Here is a 19681-nt window from a genome sequence, read left to right as displayed (position 1 = left end):
CAAATCAAGACCCTTAACTCTGCGACCCGTTGTGCCTTATCGATCAAGCTTCTCCATGGAACTTATCGACGGCTGTATGGGCGAAAGCTCGGCCTGTTCTCGTAACTTGTTGGCAGTAATGAAGTTGAAGCACATTCCAGGAATGTTCTGTTAATAAGCCCTAATGATTATTATTGAAAGGGCTGATAACACAGCTGCCATCATCACTCAGAGCGCAGCCAATCAGCTGCCTGAACGACCTGTCAACACCTCATTTGACGCACGCCGAGTCAACCTACACGCCGATTTTTCTGTGTTCTCAACGCCTGAGTGGAAATGCGTTCGTATTTTAAAAACACAGCTTTTTCCCTCATCTATGCATATACTTGTATTCAAATGGCCCGTTTGGCGAGAAATTGGACTCTTTTGTTTCACGCTCGCGGGCTTTTCAGCAAATAAAACAATATTTGTGCAATTTCGGGACGTTGTTTGAATTTCGTGCGCGCGCGACCCCACAGCTTAGGAAGAACTAACTTTAGAAAGCAATGTGTTTAGAAATGACCGCATGTTGCCCATAGCGTTTCGCTCACTTAAGAGAAAGTTAAAAACCCCTACGGAAGCTAGTCAGCCGAGGAATTATTTTATGTGCTTTTTTATTTCTTCAAAAGGAAAATAAACGAAATATTATTATCTGCTCTCTTTGATCTGAAGTTATATACAAGTTGTTTCTTCTCTCTTCATCAAGATATCATTACGGAACTCAGCAATACTAACTTAATATTAGCATGGTACACATAGGGTTTTGAAATTCATACAAACGTGCTTAATCCTACAAAGTAATTCAAACATGCAAGCCAACAAACATTAAGAGTTTAAAAGAATGATCCAGCCAGTAAATGGATGCGTGAACATTTGACGTTCGACTCGACGCGACTGAAAAAAGCTCGACTAAAGCAAGAATTTTTTTTCTCCTAGATACAATCTTTCGTGTGTTGAAAGGTACACGAGTCGTTTCAATTACTTAAGTTCACTTCACTTCTCAGTAGAATTATTCACATCCAGAGAGGACAGCGAACGTGTGTCACTAGTTCCTTAAATAACTCATCAGCCTGATCAATAAATTTTCGCTCAACAAGTAAATTCAGTTCTCCGGCAAGATCGCCGCGAATTTTTTTCTCTTCGCCTTCGCATAGCACCGCAGTGCCTTGACTCTCCAGTTGAAAGTCGAGCCAAGCAATAATCTGTTTAGTTGCCGCTTATTTAAACTTTCCTCCTTCATCTCTCTATAAACGACTGTGAAAATGGTCAGGTAGCAAAATACAGAATGAATTTACCGTGTTTGCGGTAGAAATGAGCTCGGAGCTTTGCTAATTCCATCATGGTAAGTGAGTTAATGGCATTGTCCCACTCACTCCCGAAACGTTAGAAATGCTGGCAGCAGAAACTCCGCTGTGGACAGGCAGATTGTTCGCCACTGAGCTTGACTCTTGCCACTGGTTATAACGATTCGGTGGAACGTGGCTTCCAGCTACTTGGTGATGGTGATTCGCGCTCGCTATACTCGAACCATCCCCTGGAAGGTACGTATTAATCATATCTCCCAGCTGATCGGTGCAGCTCCGTGCTCGGCCGGACTGCGAGCCAGGGCTCGGCATTTCTTGTTTAATGTTAGGTAGCAGGACTTGATTGCTAGGCTGCGAGTACAAAGGAGTAATCGCGTTCATCGATTGAGTTCCGTTCATGGTGTAAACTGGACCCTGCGATGAAACGGCAGGGTAGATCTGTGCGCCTGCCATGCCGGTGTAGCCGGAGTGATGCATGCCATTCGATGCCTGAAGTTGTGTAGGGGTATGCGGTGAGAGTGGATGACCAGCGTACATTGTACTATAAGGATCATTGACATTCATCTGGCTGTAAGCTGTAATGGGACCGTACGCTGAGAAACCGTTCATTTGGGCAAAATGTTCGGCCGGGTTTTGCGCCACAGATCGCTGGACTGGCGGGCCGCCTTGAGCGCCCAACATTGACAGTGTATATTTGTTGTCTTTCTTGAGCAAAGTTTTGCTCTTTCGTCGCGGTCTGTACTTGTAGTCGGGGTGGTCCTTCATGTGAACAGCTCGTAATCTTTTTGCTTCGTCCACATACGGGCGCTTTTCAGCGTCCGACAGCAGTTTCCACTCGGCTCCCAGCCGCTTCGATATCTCGGAATTGTGCATCTTGGGATGTTCTTGTGCCATTCGACGCCGTCTCTCTCTGCTCCAAACCATAAATGCATTCATGGGTCGCTTAACGCGGTCCGGACTGCACTTTCCATTGCTCTCGCCGTTCGCATTCGAGCCCGTATTCGGCGACGGCGCTAGAATTGTGGTCGTCGACATGGCAAATCGAACGAGACAAATTCAAATAAAATTACCTTCGAGTTGGCGGGCGCTAAATTTTCCACGACAAAATTCTGACGGTTTGTCGAGAGTTCGTTTGTCGTTCTGTCGTGGTACGCTCTCAAAACCTCGTTACACGCTTATGAAGACCACACGTTATTTTTGACTCTCGCCTCCTCGATCCCATGTGTTATTGATTGGCAGAAAGCGAGCCAGCACGAATTGGCCAATCAGCGCCCGTCCAATGACACTCTTGATAAATGAACCTTTAGTTGCGTTACTCATGTCAAGCCGTTTGACAGGCCGACAGCCAATGTGACAGGCTGTTCAAGGGCTCGTCAAAGGGGGCGGGATTCGACGTTTTGATTCCGAGATCTCACCGGCCTGTCGACAAATCAGCTAGTGTGATGTAGTCGTCAGCTGGTCCAATTAAGCCCTAATCACCCGAACCCAAGGAAATGAACTGTCATCTGTCCGAACATGGAAATTAGCTCGAAGTTAGCAGGTGCTGTTATCGAGCTTGACCGATTGACCGCCATTGCCGCTAACTGCACGTGCGATGGTCACCTGATTTCGCTTCATTCTCCATTGTGCGGCGCCCGTTACCCCGGCAACGCAAGGCCTAATTAGCGATAGCGGTGATGCGATTGGTACGCCGGCAGAGGTGCACCAATTAATTAGTATCTCGCGCCAAAAATAATTACTCCAGGTTTTGGGTATTGGAGATATCGCTGGCAGAAGAAAATCCAAAAAAAAAAACTTACTATCTGGAAACGTGCGCGATCTTAAGCGATGAAGTGAAGTTCATTTGCGCTCCTTCATACACGATTACGAGAAAATCTTAGTTCAATAACCGTGATTTCGATAACCGAGTGATCCGCGCCGCTATCATGCCAAGGTTAGAGCAAAACCGCCCGCAAGTTAGGTCACAAACAAATCCACTACCTCTTGTGGTCAAGGCGGCTAATATTTATGCAAAAAGTGAACGTGTTTTAGAGCGGGAAAATAATGACATAACAACTCCAGATCGAGCCACGTTTCTTTTAAGTCGAAAACATTATCGTTGCGAAAGATGGAAAAAGAAAGCAAGCAAACTGCCGTAGAGCAAATATGTATTTTTTATTGAATGTAATAGAAAAATTTCCCATGCAAGCAAGGTGTTAATATCGTATGTAAATACCACAGCCTTTAACAAAAATAACATCTCTGAGGCGGTGGGATGTGCAACAAAAAATATTTCCTCCGTTAAAATGTTACTATCCAGTTACACGGCTGAGAAATCAGTGAAAATCATTCATTTGCCGGATAGTGGCACAGGCGAACATACAGACTTATAAATTAAAAACATCATCTATAACATTTGCGAGTCACAGTGTCTATCACCTTTCCAAATGCAATTTTCAAAGTCGTCGCCGAGCGCATGTGACAACAGGGCATTTTTAATCTCCCTGAAATTAATCAGGAAACGTAACTCTTCCATGTATAGAATGTTTACTTGCACGTAAAAACACTCACGTTGACGAGAAATTCTTGTGGAGAAGGGACAAAAACCGCCTCACGTCGAGCAAAACAAACTCGCTAAGACGAAGAACCTGCAAGCAATAAACGAACAGAAAAACTGAGAGGCTGAAATCAGACAAACGTTGTGTGTGGTCGAGGTGGAAGAGGGATAATACAAGATGCGGGTCACTGGACATATTCACACGTGCTGCTAAGATAGTAATTAGCATCCATGTTATGTAAACTAATTAAAAAACACAGTTTCCACTCTTGAAACTTCCACGGGTACACACAGAACATTGCAACAACGCCAGCTTGTACCGGCAACCTCTTGAGCGATCACGGAACGGTTGTTCAGGCGCTGAACGCCGAATTAAAAACAACAAAAGATCCCTTAGCGCGGCGACGCAGAAAAACAGAAGGGCGAGAGAGCGATTTTTTTGCTGCGCGATCGCGTTTTTTCCATTCCTGTAATGTTTACGAAACTTGATCGGAAATACAGCGCATTTAAAGAGGAAGTGTAATCGATGGCTACTAGCGAGAGGGCAACTATAGCAGTTCATTATCAAATTGTCAATTGAAAAAGTGCGTGCCACCCCTGGCGAAGAAATGTCCCCTAAGGCTCGTCAACAAAGGCAAATTTAGATAAGATCGGTAGCAATTTATCCCCCCTGTCATCAGCAGTTTTAAATTAGATTCTATCGTCCCGCCTACACGACTAAACCTTCAAGATGAATAATTGATTAGCGTTGAAAGATTTTTGATCCTTGGAGACCGACTATGCGAATTTTACCAGCTTAGCCGCGCACGTTTGAGGTTGGCGTAAAACAAAACCAACCGCAACACTCTAACTCTATCATCGCCGATGGATTTTCGTTGTTCAATGCACGAAATAAAGGGTGCAATATCAACTAGCCCTCGAGAATATCACTGTTTTCGCCAAGTTGATTTTAAAAAGACCCTTTGACAATCAGGCGCGCGATCGAAAGACTAGACAAAGGAAATTTCTGCATGACATGAAATGTGCTCAAAATAACAAGAAGCTTGCAAGTTGATGCGCTTCAGTTGGGGTCCGGTCTAACGAGAAACACACCATTAAAATGTAGTTAAAACCTCGCGCAGTTTGGAGGATCACTTACGCACAAACCACGGAAACGTTAGATGAATCAAAACATTTAACGGACAACAGAATGTAGCGGCGCACCTTGGTTTATCATTATCTGATAATTTTCGACGCAAACGCAAAACGTTTACACACTCCTCTAACTACAAAATAAACAATCCAAGCCAGCCCTGCTCGGCTCGGTCATTTTTCCAGTCGAGAGTGGAATGAAAAGAATACAGACTAAGCGTATGTAGCCTTTCCAAGGGGCAAAAGTTACAATTCTGCGGTGTAAAATTATTCACTGGATCGACCTTGTGGGTAGAGTGAATTGAAATCATTTGTGTAATAAATCAACAAGCAACGACTGTGAAAAGAAATAATTTAAAGGGACGGGTCAGGTCATTGTCCGCCTTAGATAACGCTTTTATGTTTCTATTCGAAATTTGCCCTTTTTAAAACGCGAAAAGAAAATCACTAGATCTTTTGTGTTCTTTTGATCACATATCCCTTTAGGCATGGCAATACATCGATAAACATCACTATAAAACTGCACATTAGCAAATTTAGCACTGGCCGGAAAACACAAAGTGAACTCTTCTCGTTATAAACACAACAGAGCTCTCGGCAGTCGACAAAAATATTTTGGCCTCGGTAGATCATTTCCACCGGAGGGAGTGGAACACACAAATGGATATTTTAGAGGGTATGTGTTTTAAACGCGACGAAAAATTCAACATTGAAAATTCTGCCCTGATGCTCTGATCTTTACGACAGAAATTAACTTTGCTTCAATCGACTTTGCGTAGCAGAAATCGGTGCAATAATTAATTTAAACACAGAGAACATTTTGATTTCTTCTAGTTTCTAGGTTGGCATTTAATTTGGCTTTCCATGAAAACTTTTATGTCCGCACAAGATTTGTTTTGGTTGCAGTCCGCCTTAGGGCCGACTAGAAAGAAATAAGAGGCAAAAAGACGTTTATATGACAAAATTCAACCTAGCATAAACTCATATCCTATCTCATATTAAGAAATAACTGCGAATACACGTCCTAAAGGTATGCACAAAAACATATTTTACAAGTCAAACTAGTATATCGACAAAAAAAAAACTAACAGAAAACCTAGCCTTGCATAACGGTAATTGTGAATTAAACAGCATTATGGCTTGAAGGCAAAATATTCTCTTTGGCATGCAAAATTTTATAACGATAATAAGACCGCGAGATACAACGCTTAAATGCGGGTACAAGCTTCTCAAAAACCTTCTCGGCGCTGAATGAGTAAATACAAGTAAGATAGTGAAAGACAACATTTCACATTGTCTAAACATCAAAACAGCTGTCGTTTAAGCCAGGCTGGGAGCGAAAGACCTTCTTTTTCGAAAGTTGACTTCTAATACCAAAACGCAATCTAATCGCTGATATTGAAGTTGTCTTACATCAAAAGCAATCACGTACGCTAGACACGGAACCCGGCATAACGGACGCGCGAGTTCGACTGAAAAGACGAACAGGTCTTGAACGCAGGAGCATTCGAGAGTTTAAAACACACATCATAAAAATGGTTAATAACAATTTTGATCACCGAATGGTCGCTACTACTTAGAGGCACGTCTTTTCTGGATTAGCTATTTTTTTATCGCCACAAGGGTGGCGTTAGATATAGGTAATGAAATCCACGCACAAAGCCACTAAGATACACATCGGAGATTAAAAAAATCAGTTATTAATCAAAGCACAGAATCAACAATCACAGAGATGGGGAATTTTACATATGCATGAAACCCGAACCTTCAAATGTTTGATGTTGCAAAGGAGAACGTATCAAAGTCAACAAAAAAATCAAAGGGATGATTTTCCGTGGGATGATAACATAACCGATTTCCCTTCAAGGGAAATAAAGACTACAAAATGGAAGACAGTGGCGATGAAACTTTGTATACTCGCTTATTTGCACTAGAAGAAACGCAAAACAAAGCAAACCGAAATGTTTTCTATGCGAGAAAAAAGGGTTAAAACTGAGGCATTCTAAAGCATGGAACAGTGGAATAAACCCGGCGAACAGCCGAAGAGAGACTGCAATTAATGTTATGTAAAGACTCCTTGAAAGTTAAAAGACGGTGAGTCATTGTAAACCAATTATTACAACTGCAATGTACAAAGGGTTCTGTCTAAACACACAAAACTCAAGTAATTGAAGAATTAGATGTAAGGAAGCTGACGAGAGCCTAGTCGTATTTTCGCACCAGGAAAGTTTCAAAACGTTTTGGTCTGACATAAGAGCGAGAAACGCGCAAATCAAAAACAACAAGAGGGCGTGAGAACAACAGTCAACGGCGAGTTTTGAAAGAAACAATTCTTTTAAGAATGAATTTGGTGTTGGATTCTTAAAATAAGGCGGATTAATTCGGAGTACACGAGAGCGGATTACGAACTAAACGTGGTACAACTGAAATTACGAGTAGACAAACCACAAAAAAGCCGTTTCTTGAGAGTTGGTTCGTTAGCGCGACACAAAATGAACGGACGTCCGCCTCATAAAGACACAATGCGATTTTGTACACTAATGGAAGAAAGTGAAGAATACAGCAATTAATGTACAGAACGCGTTCCTTGCGCGAAATTCTCTGGATTACATTTGTGTTACAAAAGCTTGTGATAAACTTGAATTCAGACGAAGCGAAATTCCGCGCAAACTCCCGTTTTCGATTCGTTTACAATTCAGCGCGCGATCCCAAAATTTCCATCAAAAAATTACCGCTTTTCCACCACGATTTCGCAAAGTAACTCTTTGAGCACACCTTTTGCACTAATTTGAGAAGGATTGAAATGCTCTTGAAAGGGACGACATAGCGCTTTGAAAGTCCATTATTAAAACATGATTTGCGATGCTTGAGATTAACGAGCGATAGCAGAGAGCACCAGCGAGTGTCTGACGGCACTACTAGAGAACACCGACGTCTTCGGTACATTTTCCTGTTTCCATACTCAACAGTTTAATGTTACAGGGCTTTCCATGGACAGCATTGCTATATCTAGAAACATGTAATCACTCAAGATCTTTCAAGTACTAGATCACAGTATACAGTATTAGCAAATTAAGGTTATAGGGAGTGTGATAAAACACAACTTAGAAAACATCGTGGTTTACCTACGACACATGTATTAACCTCCGGCAAAATTGATCCAAATAGGCTATTATCTCACCATGATGCCCAGGTCTTCGTATGGTCTACTTAAACAAACCTAGCACGACGAGTAGAACAAGGCTGTATTCAAGGATTCGCCGCGCAAATTTCGCGCAATCTTTACAGAACCAAAGCTAAGAAACGATTGAAATCAAAAGAACCAAGTCGGACGGATCAACAACTTTTGCACAAAGGCGAAATTGAATTGCACTTGTCAAAGGCCAAGCTATTCAACTTGAGCCAAAGCTAAGCAGCAAACAGGAGTGAAATTTCCCCAGAGGATAAATCATCACGACCAAAAGGAGCTTGTTGAAATTAAATTTTATCGGCATCCTTGAACGGGATGGATGACTTACTATAGTCATATAACATATCACAAGCAAGCGCCACTTGGTTACATAACGATATCTAGAAAATACAGGGAAGAAAATGCTCCGAGGGTTTCCATATAAACGCTTTTCAGGTGGCCACACACCAGAAGAATGAAAATTAACACCACACCAAACGGGTGCTCGCAAGACAACAGTATGCTAATTTCAGAATTTTTCGTTCTGCTTTATCTTTTCAGATCTTCGTTTCTAACGGTCTGGACGGCCAGTGTCTGTGATAAATGTTAGAGCTACTTACATAAAGACACCGGCGACTTCAAGATAAAAAATCAACTGCTCTGAGGTGAAAAAGGAAAAGATCTCGGCGGATCTATAATTGAAAAATCCAACTGGCTACATACTGGGCAAGGTGTAGAAACAAAGTCACCGCGGCGCCATCTGACTAAACTTTCACAAACTCGAGGCGTTTCAAAAAAAGTACAACTCCCCAAAACAACATATGCTGGCGAAAACAAGCTTTCTCTGGGCAAAGTATATTTTGAAATTTAAAAAAAGTGATTCCCAGATGTAAAAGAAAAAATACAAATAACGACAGAATACGCTTGTATTTTGCGTGCAAGTGCCTAAAGCTCACTTCATTTGACTACCAAATGCCAATTCTCTCAATGATAAGTTCAAGACTCCAAGCTGAAACTTCATACAGTAATTGCGCTTTATTCTGCAAACTATTCCAGTGAAGTTTTTAATATTGCACAGAAAAGTCCACATCACTCGAACTCCAGCTATGTTGTTTGGAGATATCTGCATGTACAAAGAGTACGAAAGATCACATTCAAAATATCAAAATATTTCACATGTAAAATATCCGTCATTAATATTCGGCTCCGATATTTGCTTCAAGACGTTTCTTTGTTTATTAAGCTCAACTAGAAATTCTGAACGCTTCGAGAAGCTAAATTGGAGCGAATCAAGAGCACGTCATAAATTTATCCTAAAACGAAACTTACTGTCCTGTAACATGAAACATTTTAACGTTGAAATACGTGCTCTTAGCTGGTTTCTAAGCGAGTTCAGTGCGTTATCCGCTAATAAAGCCTATGTTAATTGCGGTCAGCGATGAAGACTTTTTAACTAAACACAGAAATTGATAACGTTAGTTGTCTTGATCCGCGTTTAAACGTTGCGATGTCGCTTTTTCACCGCAAAAATATAACAATTTCATTCGTCGCCGATTTTCAGTCGGAAACGTGGGGAAAGTAGTCTTGGGAAGAGAAACTTCGCACTGGGCTTAACAAACAATCTGCGACAGAGATGATCGACAGTTCACCCATAATAAACCCTTTCATGAAATTGAGTTTTTAATAAGTAATTTTGTCTACCTGTGAACAACATGAAGGCTAGTAACACAAATTCCTTCTAAAATAACTTCGCACTGGAAACAAAGCCTAAGAACGCACGAACGCGCAAACTGCGGACAGCAAATCAGTTTGAAACTCTCGAATCTCTTTATTCTCCCTCTTTTATTTTTCACAGCGCGCCAACGAAAGACTCGTTTTATGAAAGATTAATTGTCTGGGACATGGCAGGCCCATAATATCTTCAGTCTCCAGCCATGTGTTAACGATGTGCTAAAAGGCATTAGGATCGAGTTTCACTCGAATGTTAACTAATTTCACTTAACCACACAAGCCACAACAACTCGTTAAAACCGAACATCTGATCCTCCCTGAAAATATCAATTTCTACACTAAAATCCCGCTAATGCAATCACGTTAGACGGCAGGATACAGTTTCAACGTCAAAACGCTAACCGAATATCACAGCGCGCTCAAAGTCCGTTCGCGAAATCCTAGCAGTGAAAAATAGAATTAGTTTTCGTAAAGAAAAAAGCGCCAACAGTATACGTGCGCAACTAAGGGCTACGAGGAAAATGTTTGATGAAAATCAACTTCGTGCATGAAAGAGGACTTACTGACTGGACACGTTTTGCTTGTTGACACCACGTGTTCCCTACGGCCGGCCAGTTGTTTCAGCCACGACCTGCGACGATTCAACTTTATCGGCGAGGCGAAAGCGCTCGAAGCTAGCGCGCACTTCCAAAAAGACCACAACAACCGCCGTGGCAGAGACTTTAAAAACTCGCTTTTGCAATTTCCGATAACTAATAACAAGCTACCAGTAAGGGCGACTGAGAAATCGAAATCGCTTGATTTATTTCAAAGAAAGCACGATAAACAAGCCATTCAGAGATTAAAGCGCGTGAGAAAGGGCACAAAAAACCTCTCGTCACCGTTCACAGCACCTGGGTGAAATACGCACAATGGGAAACCCGTTTTTAATTTGTCCCACACGTGCGCAGGGAATTTACACGTTCGCGCGGTCTTGATACGTGTTTTTATTTCAACGCTGGTGCACTTTAAGGGTTTCAAATGGTGGGTAAACACAAGATATGCTTGCATTTAAGTATAAAAATCATGAGCTGTAGAATGGGACCCTTAGCGATCAAAGCAGAATTACCAACACTGTGAACAACTTCCATCATCTTGGCATTTGACAAGTGGAAAAGATTTAAGGAGCAAAAATCCAAGGCGCTTTCCTAAGCATTTACAGATCAAAATACAATCTCATGCAAAGTAGCCACTGTTGTTGTTTTTATTAGAGGCAGATTTCCATTCAAAAATAAATTTGGGAAATGAATTTGATCTTGAAGATTGATTTTGAGATTTACTTTTTTTTTCTTCAACAAAAGCATAAATTTCCCAGTGGGAGGAGGAAAATTCAAGTGGTGAATTTCTCAGGCTGTCGGAAGAAACCGTTCACTCAAAGGGAAACTGCCATCGGAAATTAACAGCAAAACTAACACCGCTACCAATTAATTTCGCAGAAAACTAAACTTACTTAGGATACTTATAAACCGACTTTTAACTGAAAGGATATTAGCGGTGTTAATTGAAATCTTAACACAATATTCCGTATTTCCACGCGGCACGCTGAAATTATTAAACTAGCTCAACAAACATCATTGGATTAGAGCGGTCAAGTTTTTTTGATATTTTAGGGTTTTTGCTTTACATTTCTGTTCATCTCGAAAAAGGACTGTTCACTTTATTAGTGGGTTAATTACTCGAGGCGACGGCTCTTGATTAAACGAAAAAAAGAAAACAAAATTCTCGAAGTCTCGAACTTTCTCAATTCGAACTCTTAAATTTGAAGGAATCAAATTAATGCTGCCTCTAAAATATTCACAGCACTGCAAAAAGCTTAATTAATGTTTGAATTCACGAAAGCGAGCAAACTACAGTTAAAGGAAAAATAATTTAGAACATGAAAATCTTTCATATTCGATCCGATTTGAAATGAGAAACGGTTTCTAACGAAACTGTAGAAACAAAATTTGAACCAAGCATTAAAAAGTTCTCTAAATTTGGACCCAAAATAAAACTTTGCAACGCGAAGTAGATCTGCTCCCCATATTCTACTATAGCTTTTAATTTAGTTTACCTCTCATAAGCACCGAAGACCATAAATTGGCGCTAATTTCTTTTCTACTCAAGGCACCAAGACAAGACAGCAAAAAATTATTGAATAAGCGGATTAACGCTCAACATTTTTAGACCTTTTGTTTTGATCCCTCAGGCAATATGAAGATTTATGAATTGTTTAATATTTCTACGTCGAGATAAACCGAACTATGTCCAAAATGTTTAGAAAATAAGGAACTATTAAATTTCCTTTAACTTGGCATGGCATATTTCTCGAAATTAAAATTAAGTTTGCTTCCATCCGCACACGGCAAAACAAAATTATGAAAAAGGGTTGAAACAGGCAAGAATATCACAGAAAACTTTGATTTAGCCACGCAGAAATGAAACCACAATTTTCTTTGGTTGTACAATCTGTTCAAACAAACAGGCAAAGCTGCAGCACAGAAAATGAAACTTTCGCGACGTAAATTAGAAATCCTAAATTGCTATCAGCTTTTTTTAAAATTACTTCTCAGATGATGTCACTCGTTTTCTCACTGAAAAAGCGTAAATTTATTGCCACATTATCGCTTTAATAAAAATCTTACTAGGGACAATCTGATTTCCGCGAGCAGTTCAGATTTTGTGGGACTATTTTGGCTAACACGAGGAAGCCCCAGGGCCGTAAATGCGCGACGCAAATCAGCCCATGCAAATCAAGTTCCCGGTACTAAAAGCGGCCCAAAATGCGGCCCCCAAAAGAAGTAATTTCACGAATAAAACTTGCGTGCGCGGTCACTCGCAAGAAATTAGCAGATCTAGGTGGGGTGCCCGCAGTTTCTGAAGAGGGCTAATGAAGGATTGAAATTCTCAATGCATTTGCCTCACACGTCTTCCAGCAGGGGGTACGTGCGAGATTTCTCCCTCTTCCTGTGGTCCAATTGTTTGCCGTTTAAAGTTTTGCTTGTACCCTGAAAATAAAACTTACATCTTCAAGGAAAAAATCGTACATTTTGCGTTAAAAAAGGAAATTTCTTTGCACAATGTGCATTCTACTCAAAATGGCTAACGTGATGGGTGCCAGTTTGATTCTGAGGTTCTAATTGTACAATTTGCTAGCTAGAAGTGCTGAATTTCGACAGTTTCCGCGTCAAGAAACAAAACCAATATTTCCTACCCGTTCGCGTGCCGTATAGCCACGAAAAACTACAGACATTTCAAGAGCAACTCTCCTTCCAAGAACACACTTCAAGAAACTTGAAAATCTGAGAGCTTCGTTTTCAAAACGAACCATAATCGCTCTTAACGTGCTCGCTCGATCTCTCCCTACACTATCAGTAAACTCGCCTTACCGTAACGGCGATTTCTCCTGGTTTTCCCCACAAAGATCATCCCAGATTCGAGAAGCGAAGACAACTCAAACACAAAAAGCGCCCGAACCAAAACGCCTGAACGGCGAAGAATAGCTGACTGACACAAAAGCAACCGCATCTCAAATAACCGAAAAAGGGCTATTTTGTCGAGCAACACAAAATGCTTATTATGTTGTTTGATAGCGAATGACGTGCCTTGATGTGAAGCATTGTGTGGAGTGTTTACAGGCGCACAATAATACTTTAACCTGCTTTGCAACGAGTTGAATGGACTGAACAGAAAGTGCACCACAAACATGCCTCAGGGAAACAAAAGCGCGCGACCTAATTGAAGCTTTCCAATATAGAGTTCCCTTTGTTAGAAATAATGTTCGGCGCTTTTGAAAGACAACTGAACAAAGGCGAGCATGAATGGAGAAAAAAGCTTCGTGAAATTGTTATTGCATATTTGCTAATGGACTGGCATTGAAGACTTCTAAGATTTTGATTTTCCCTCGGGCAATCTTCAAGCTTTGTTTTGTACAAAGTTTGCACAATTTGTACTAATTTTTAAAACAAAATTGTACAAATTTCCATAGTTTTTAACCTTGCTTATAACGTGCTAGATGTTTCATTCTGACAAGATACTTCCGCGCAGAGCCAATTTCGATTCAACCGAGCCATCTAATCGCGGAAACATACGGAAAACTCAAAGCCGAGAAAGCTTTTAAATCATTTACGATTCACCCAAAGGAAAAAAAATGACCCATCAAATGCTGCTACATCTGTGTTTGTTTTAGTTTGTCACAAGATCTCTACTGAATGGTTGTAAAGCACGTCATATAAGTGGCCAACTATCAAAGCACTAAAAAGTGTACACAGACAGAAAATAGTCTAAGTGAAAACAAATTTAAGATACCAAAGAGCAATTTTTATCGATAAAAATCTTAAAGAAACCCATTTTAAGTGTGTGTCATAGACTTGAAACTCAAGAATGTCTACCATGTAAGATATTTTTTAAGTTTCATTAACTCGCTCACGCAATTTTTTACCTCAAACGAACGAAACTATCTGACATTTGAAGACACCACAAAAAACCCTGGCATACGATATCGAATATTGCATTTTACCAAAATACACTGACGCAAACTCATCACTATTAAAATTAAAACAGTATCAAATATTGCGTATCGTGAATTTAACTTTCAAGTGTATTGCTGCAACACTTAAACAATAATTTGCCTTAATGTGCAGCTTTTTAATGTGTCGCCGATATTCTATACCATCGAGTTAAAAAGTTTCAAGTGCGTAAAACATGGACCTTCGCGAAATGATAAACCAATCATAAAATTTGTGCTCTTGGGTTTAAGGGTAGTCACGACATTTTTCATAACGCGGATGAAAAAGAATATCACATTATTCTTAGCTTTAAGGCAAAGACTAAAAGGCAAGTGTTGGGTTACGAAGATACAGATTGATGCGCTTAAGGGTAATACGCTTCTACACAATACGTTTCCTTGACAACGGCGTATTCCACACTTTCAACGTTCTGGGGCATGGATCATGCGAAGGAAAAAAACAAATTACAGAATTACAAATCGAGTCGAGATTCTCCAATTCTCACGGATGGAAAGTCTTAGACACTTCTCTTGACACTTTCGAACTTTACTAGAACTCTGATCAGAATTGAAGAATTCCACAACAAGAAACACGAGATATATCGATTCGAGTTGCAAAATTCCGCCAAAAAAAAATCCTCGTAGTATTAATCGCAGACGACAGTCATACGGGTTTGAACTATCTTAAAAGTACTACGCAACAGTGATATCGCATTTTATTCACCTAATATCTGAAAAACGGGGAAACACGTCATATATTGAGTTCTTGACGAATCTGACGCAAAAAGACAACTATCAAAATGATACTCGACAGTAATACCGTATTTTATTAACCTAATATCAGAAAAAAAAGGAGAAACAAGTCTAACATTGCGTTCTTGACGAAATCTGACGCAAAAAGAACGACAATCAAAACAGTGATACAGCAGTTTCTCGCACGATCCATACGGTCCCGCGCGTAATCCCACGCGTTACCCACGCACGTTATGTTTTGGAGGCAACCAATTCGGTCACACGCCAATGAAATTAATATTACAAAGACAATTCACAAAATGTTCTAATAATTTCAAGCTGAGGAGAAATCCATGCGATAACACCCGTATTAACTAGCAAGGACTGATACATTTTGGGCCCACTTGTCCCATGAACTGGGAGAAATATCTGAACGAATATTTTATTTTTTCAAGAAACTACCAAGACAAAAAACTCATTGAATTACACGTTAAAATATTTGATAACAATTAACATCCATCATTGTTTTGACGTTTTAGTTGCTAAGCCAGAAACAAAACAATAGCAATACTAAATAGCGGAGCTATTTTAAGTTTTATGAATACACGCTCTCTGATCATTCGAGCTGTCGACCGCTTGTTTCGCAATATTTTTCAAAATGAAATGATCTTTTTTTTGCAATCTTGCACACTGGGGGGTTAAAAAATTACCGTATATAACCATAATGATATATCCAGAAATTATACATGACATCTGCTTAGGCAATAGGTAAAAGTGAACTGAAAAGGTTGTAAAGTGCCATTTAATCACTTAATATCAGTTCAAAACCCGAACATTTCCGCAACAATTCTGATTAATTGGCGACGAGCGGGAAGAAAACGAAGGAAGTTCGTCATGTAGGCAATAGCTCGTAAAATATCGTAAAGTATTTAACGTGTCCATAGCTCTGTTCTGAATCCAGTGATTAGTATCATACCATTAAATTATATCCTTGTCAAACGTGTGTGGCCAAAGTAAAATTAAAGTATGGAAGTAGTTAAAGTCTATGTGTGCGGAAATGTCCAATGGAAACTGTCAATACAAATCTCAAAGTAGCAAATTTATTTTCGCTCACAAAAAGCCACCTGCGATAAAAATAACGTCGATGACATTGTATCATAAAAATGCGTGTCGATATTTGCGGTTGTTTTCCTAACTTGCAGCACGTGCGTGCGTTAAATATTTCTTAGTCTACGAGCCCACGCATATTAAGTCATGTAAGCTCATTTTGGACTAAAGCAACAACATGAAAATGTGAACCCGTCTCTGGATAATTCGCCTATTACCCGATTTGTCTCAAGAGCGGTTACTGACGCACGAGGCTATAAATGCACCATTTAGTAAATATCGAAGACGGTTAACATTTTTTTTTTCGCGCTGCACGTGCGAAAAACCAGGCTCTTTTAACTATGCTCGCACGCAATCACGCGAAATAAACGCACTCGACGCAATATCTTTCAAGTCTTACCCGCCTCTTTATTTAAGATGTAGGGGCCATTATTTAAGGACAGTCCAAGCGGAGATAATTTAGTGAGCCTATAAAAGACTTTTCACGGTTCCAGTGAAAAGAAGTATTGTCTAAAACGCACAAAGAGTTTGACCTTTTAACGTCTAAAACCTTTTACAAGCTGTCGCCAGGAAACTTTGCATACACGCTACTGTGTGCCTATGATTCTATCACAAAACACGTCAATAAACAGTCAATGAGGATAGATTGCACGCGAACAAAGACGGCAACGGGCCGGAACAAAGACAAACAGAAAACAGTTTAAACTCTTGAAAGCATTTAAAAAATCCTGTGTTATTGTCTTGCCAGAGAACAATAACGCAAATAAAATGCGAGATTTAAATGCTCTTGAAAAACCTTCGCTTCCATAATAGAGTCGCAGTTAAGTGAAAATGATCCGAACATTTTGTTTTTTTTTTTTTTTTTCATTTTATCTATACACAAAAACAATTCCTGCTAATAATAATTTCAACTGTTGTTAGCACAAGCAGTGTTTAAAAGAGAGCGTTTTTTTCTACGCACGGTCTGTCCTAAGTAAATTTAGCGAACAAAAATATGCCGGCGAGCTGGCAAGAAAGTCGCACAAGTTTCATCACGAACGTACTCAACTCGCATTAATTTAGAAATCGGCGACGCAAACTGTTGTCTAAGATGCATAAAGGGGCAGCTTTTGCCGACCCGATAGAAACATGCACTGGCTTCGAATGAAGTACACAAACGCAAGTTGCTCTTCTGACAAGGACAAAGAATGAAAATTCGCATTGTTATCACAAGATAGCAGTTTCCTGCTGGTTCTTGTAAGCCAATCAAAGTAAGTTACGACCGCAAAAAACGCATTAACCAATCAGAACCGGAGGCAAAATGCGCGGGAAAACATAATCAGAGGCGAACGCGGGAAAACATGAAACACGGATGGCAAGCGCGCGTAAACATGTAACCAGTGGGAACCGCAAGATTAGCGTAACAGGGAGCAAACACGTAAAATGCGCACTTGTCGTCAGGTATTGAAAAATGTGTATCTGTTTACGAACGCGGAAAAGCAAACTGGCGGTTAGTGTGAGAAAAATGTAACCCATGGTAACTACGCGAAAACCTTTAAAAAGTAAAGGAGGCAAGGAGTGTCGCCGTTTCGAGCAAATCGCTGCTGAGGTACCCAGGGACTTTCAATCGCTTTTCATCCATAGTCAGTCTATATACAGTAAAATAAAAATCAATGATTTAACTAACCGGTTCTCGTTTGTGTTGCAGTTCCAACAATTCTTCCAAATTTAAATGAACGTCGCAATTTGCACCAGTGTCACCTGAAAAAAACAAAAAAACAAAACAAAACAAAAAAAGAAATGTTACCTTCGTGAATTTTTATTCCCGAGTCCGTATTTTTACGTGATTCAACACAGACCTACACGGCATCAAGGGTTCAGCTGCGATGCAATGTTGAGACGTACAACAAAAGGCAATATATTAAACGAGCTGGAAAACTGGAGAACTACCTCTAAACTGATGGTGATTTGTAGTACTGGAAATAATACAAGAATCAATAAGCATTTACCTGTACTGCGAAGACACACTTGGTAGACACCAGGCTGTGAAGAGGCTATTGTAACTGTTAATTCAGATTTTCTGTTGAAGATGAAAACTAGAATAAACGGTTTGCTCTGATAAAACGCTTTTCAGTTTACTAGTGAGTAAAATTTTGTGCTTGGTATACTTTAGTCGACCGGGCTGTCTTGATGGTCCAAAAAAGCGTAAATCATTCTCTTATTAATCAGCCATGTTCTAAACGAGCAAGGGACTGGGTGCGAATATGACACCTGTCCCTCCAAACCATACAAAGTTCTCTTAAATCACAGCTTTTCAAAAGTGTACTATATCTTTGGGTTTGAACCAAAAACACTGACATTTGAAAAAATTAACTAACTTTTAGAAGCTCTTTAGTTACCAGGCTCGGTTTTTCAAATTAATCGGTTTTAAATATTCGTGGCTAATTGGAGCACTCGCACGTTTCCCGAATCTCTTCGTCCTCAGTCGGATAATACGAAAATCTCTCCGAAGATAACTCGTGTTACTTAGCAACACCTCTGAACAACACAACAGTCGCGACCTCAGATGGTTCTTTGCTTACCTTTTATCAGGAAATCTATGCCCTTCGACCATCACTCCTTCCTTTTCGAGCTGACTGTAACTGAAGTTGACAGGGGTGGTGTGCGTTGTTTCTGTGGCAGAGACATACTTTACATCTCTCTGGAATGAATGGCAAACAAACCACGGTTCAAAATCATTCCAACAGAAAACGTTTATTTATACAGCATAAAGTTCTACCTTTTAAAGTTTGTGAAAGTCACTTTATTGCGTAGCCGTTGTTCAAGGTGGTTCTAACTTTCAAATCTGTGGATGAGACCCTAGCGTGTGACAATTCAAACAAAAGCTATCGAGCAGTACTTCCATGTGGTACTCTTTGCTCTGCTGTAAAGGGTAGTTCTAACTTTCAAATCTCTGGATGAAACCCAAGGACTTGGCCATTCAAATAAACGCTGTCGAGCAGTACTTTCATGTAGAACAGTCTACTGCGCTCTACAAGGCAGATGGGGTAACTTTAAAATCTGTGGATAAAACTCTGGTATGTGACCACTCAAGTGAAAGCTATCGAGTAGTACTTTCACGTGGCTCTGTTCGTCTTTCAAGTTTTCCTCACTTGAAAGCTCAGTTAATTTTCGATAATGCTACAAAAGAAACTCTCATGAATTGCTAAATCACCTTTGATGAACCCATGACTGCTTTTGCTCTCACTGCAACCAAATATTCTGTAACAAGAAAGAAACCTTGATTTTAGTTCTTCTTGATTAAATTTTCATGTCTTAAGTGATAAAGCAACCTATTACTGATAAAAGCGTACCTTTGTAGACGCTTAGTTGATCCTTCAGATACGCCTCTTGCTTGAGTAAAGTCTAAAAAACAATTCAGTTTTACATTAAAAGTAGTTTTTCTCAAT

The 19681-nt window shown here is 40.1% G+C and overlaps 2 protein-coding genes and 1 long non-coding RNA gene across 3 annotated transcripts in view; 1 reads left to right on the top strand and 2 right to left on the bottom strand.

Moving 5' to 3' along the window:
• Nucleotides 1-615: 615 nt before the first annotated feature.
• Nucleotides 616-2552, bottom strand: LOC110067574 (transcription factor Sox-3-like). Its single transcript, XM_020774924.2, has one exon. The coding sequence runs from the start codon at nucleotides 2355-2357 to the stop codon at nucleotides 1356-1358; it is 1002 nt and encodes a 333-aa protein (XP_020630583.1). The 5' UTR covers nucleotides 2358-2552; the 3' UTR covers nucleotides 616-1355.
• Nucleotides 2553-3457: 905 nt separating this feature from the next.
• Nucleotides 3458-19681, bottom strand: part of LOC110067564 (uncharacterized) — a 40574-nt gene continuing 24350 nt past the window's right edge. The window contains exons 21-26 of the mRNA XM_089295037.1: nucleotides 19586-19637; nucleotides 19447-19493; nucleotides 18815-18933; nucleotides 18242-18312; nucleotides 17920-17993; nucleotides 3458-3949 (exon numbers count right to left, since the gene is read on the bottom strand). Coding sequence (XP_089151163.1) covers nucleotides 3869-3949; nucleotides 17920-17993; nucleotides 18242-18312; nucleotides 18815-18933; nucleotides 19447-19493; nucleotides 19586-19637 — 444 coding nt within the window. The 3' untranslated portion in view covers nucleotides 3458-3868. The remainder of the gene's footprint in view (nucleotides 3950-17919; nucleotides 17994-18241; nucleotides 18313-18814; nucleotides 18934-19446; nucleotides 19494-19585; nucleotides 19638-19681) is intronic.
• LOC149109640 (uncharacterized) lies at nucleotides 5383-9077 on the top strand. The gene is made up of 2 exons (XR_016208869.1): nucleotides 5383-5665; nucleotides 8720-9077. It is a non-coding gene; the product is annotated as an uncharacterized LOC149109640 (long non-coding RNA).

The sequence above is a fragment of the Orbicella faveolata genome, unplaced genomic scaffold (assembly GCF_042242905.1).
Source record: "Orbicella faveolata isolate gen_17 unplaced genomic scaffold, um_ofav_v1 contig_25, whole genome shotgun sequence".
Lineage (NCBI taxonomy): Eukaryota > Metazoa > Cnidaria > Anthozoa > Scleractinia > Merulinidae > Orbicella > Orbicella faveolata.
Note: the sequence above shows the minus strand (reverse complement) of the source record. Positions and strands in the feature narration are given on the sequence as shown.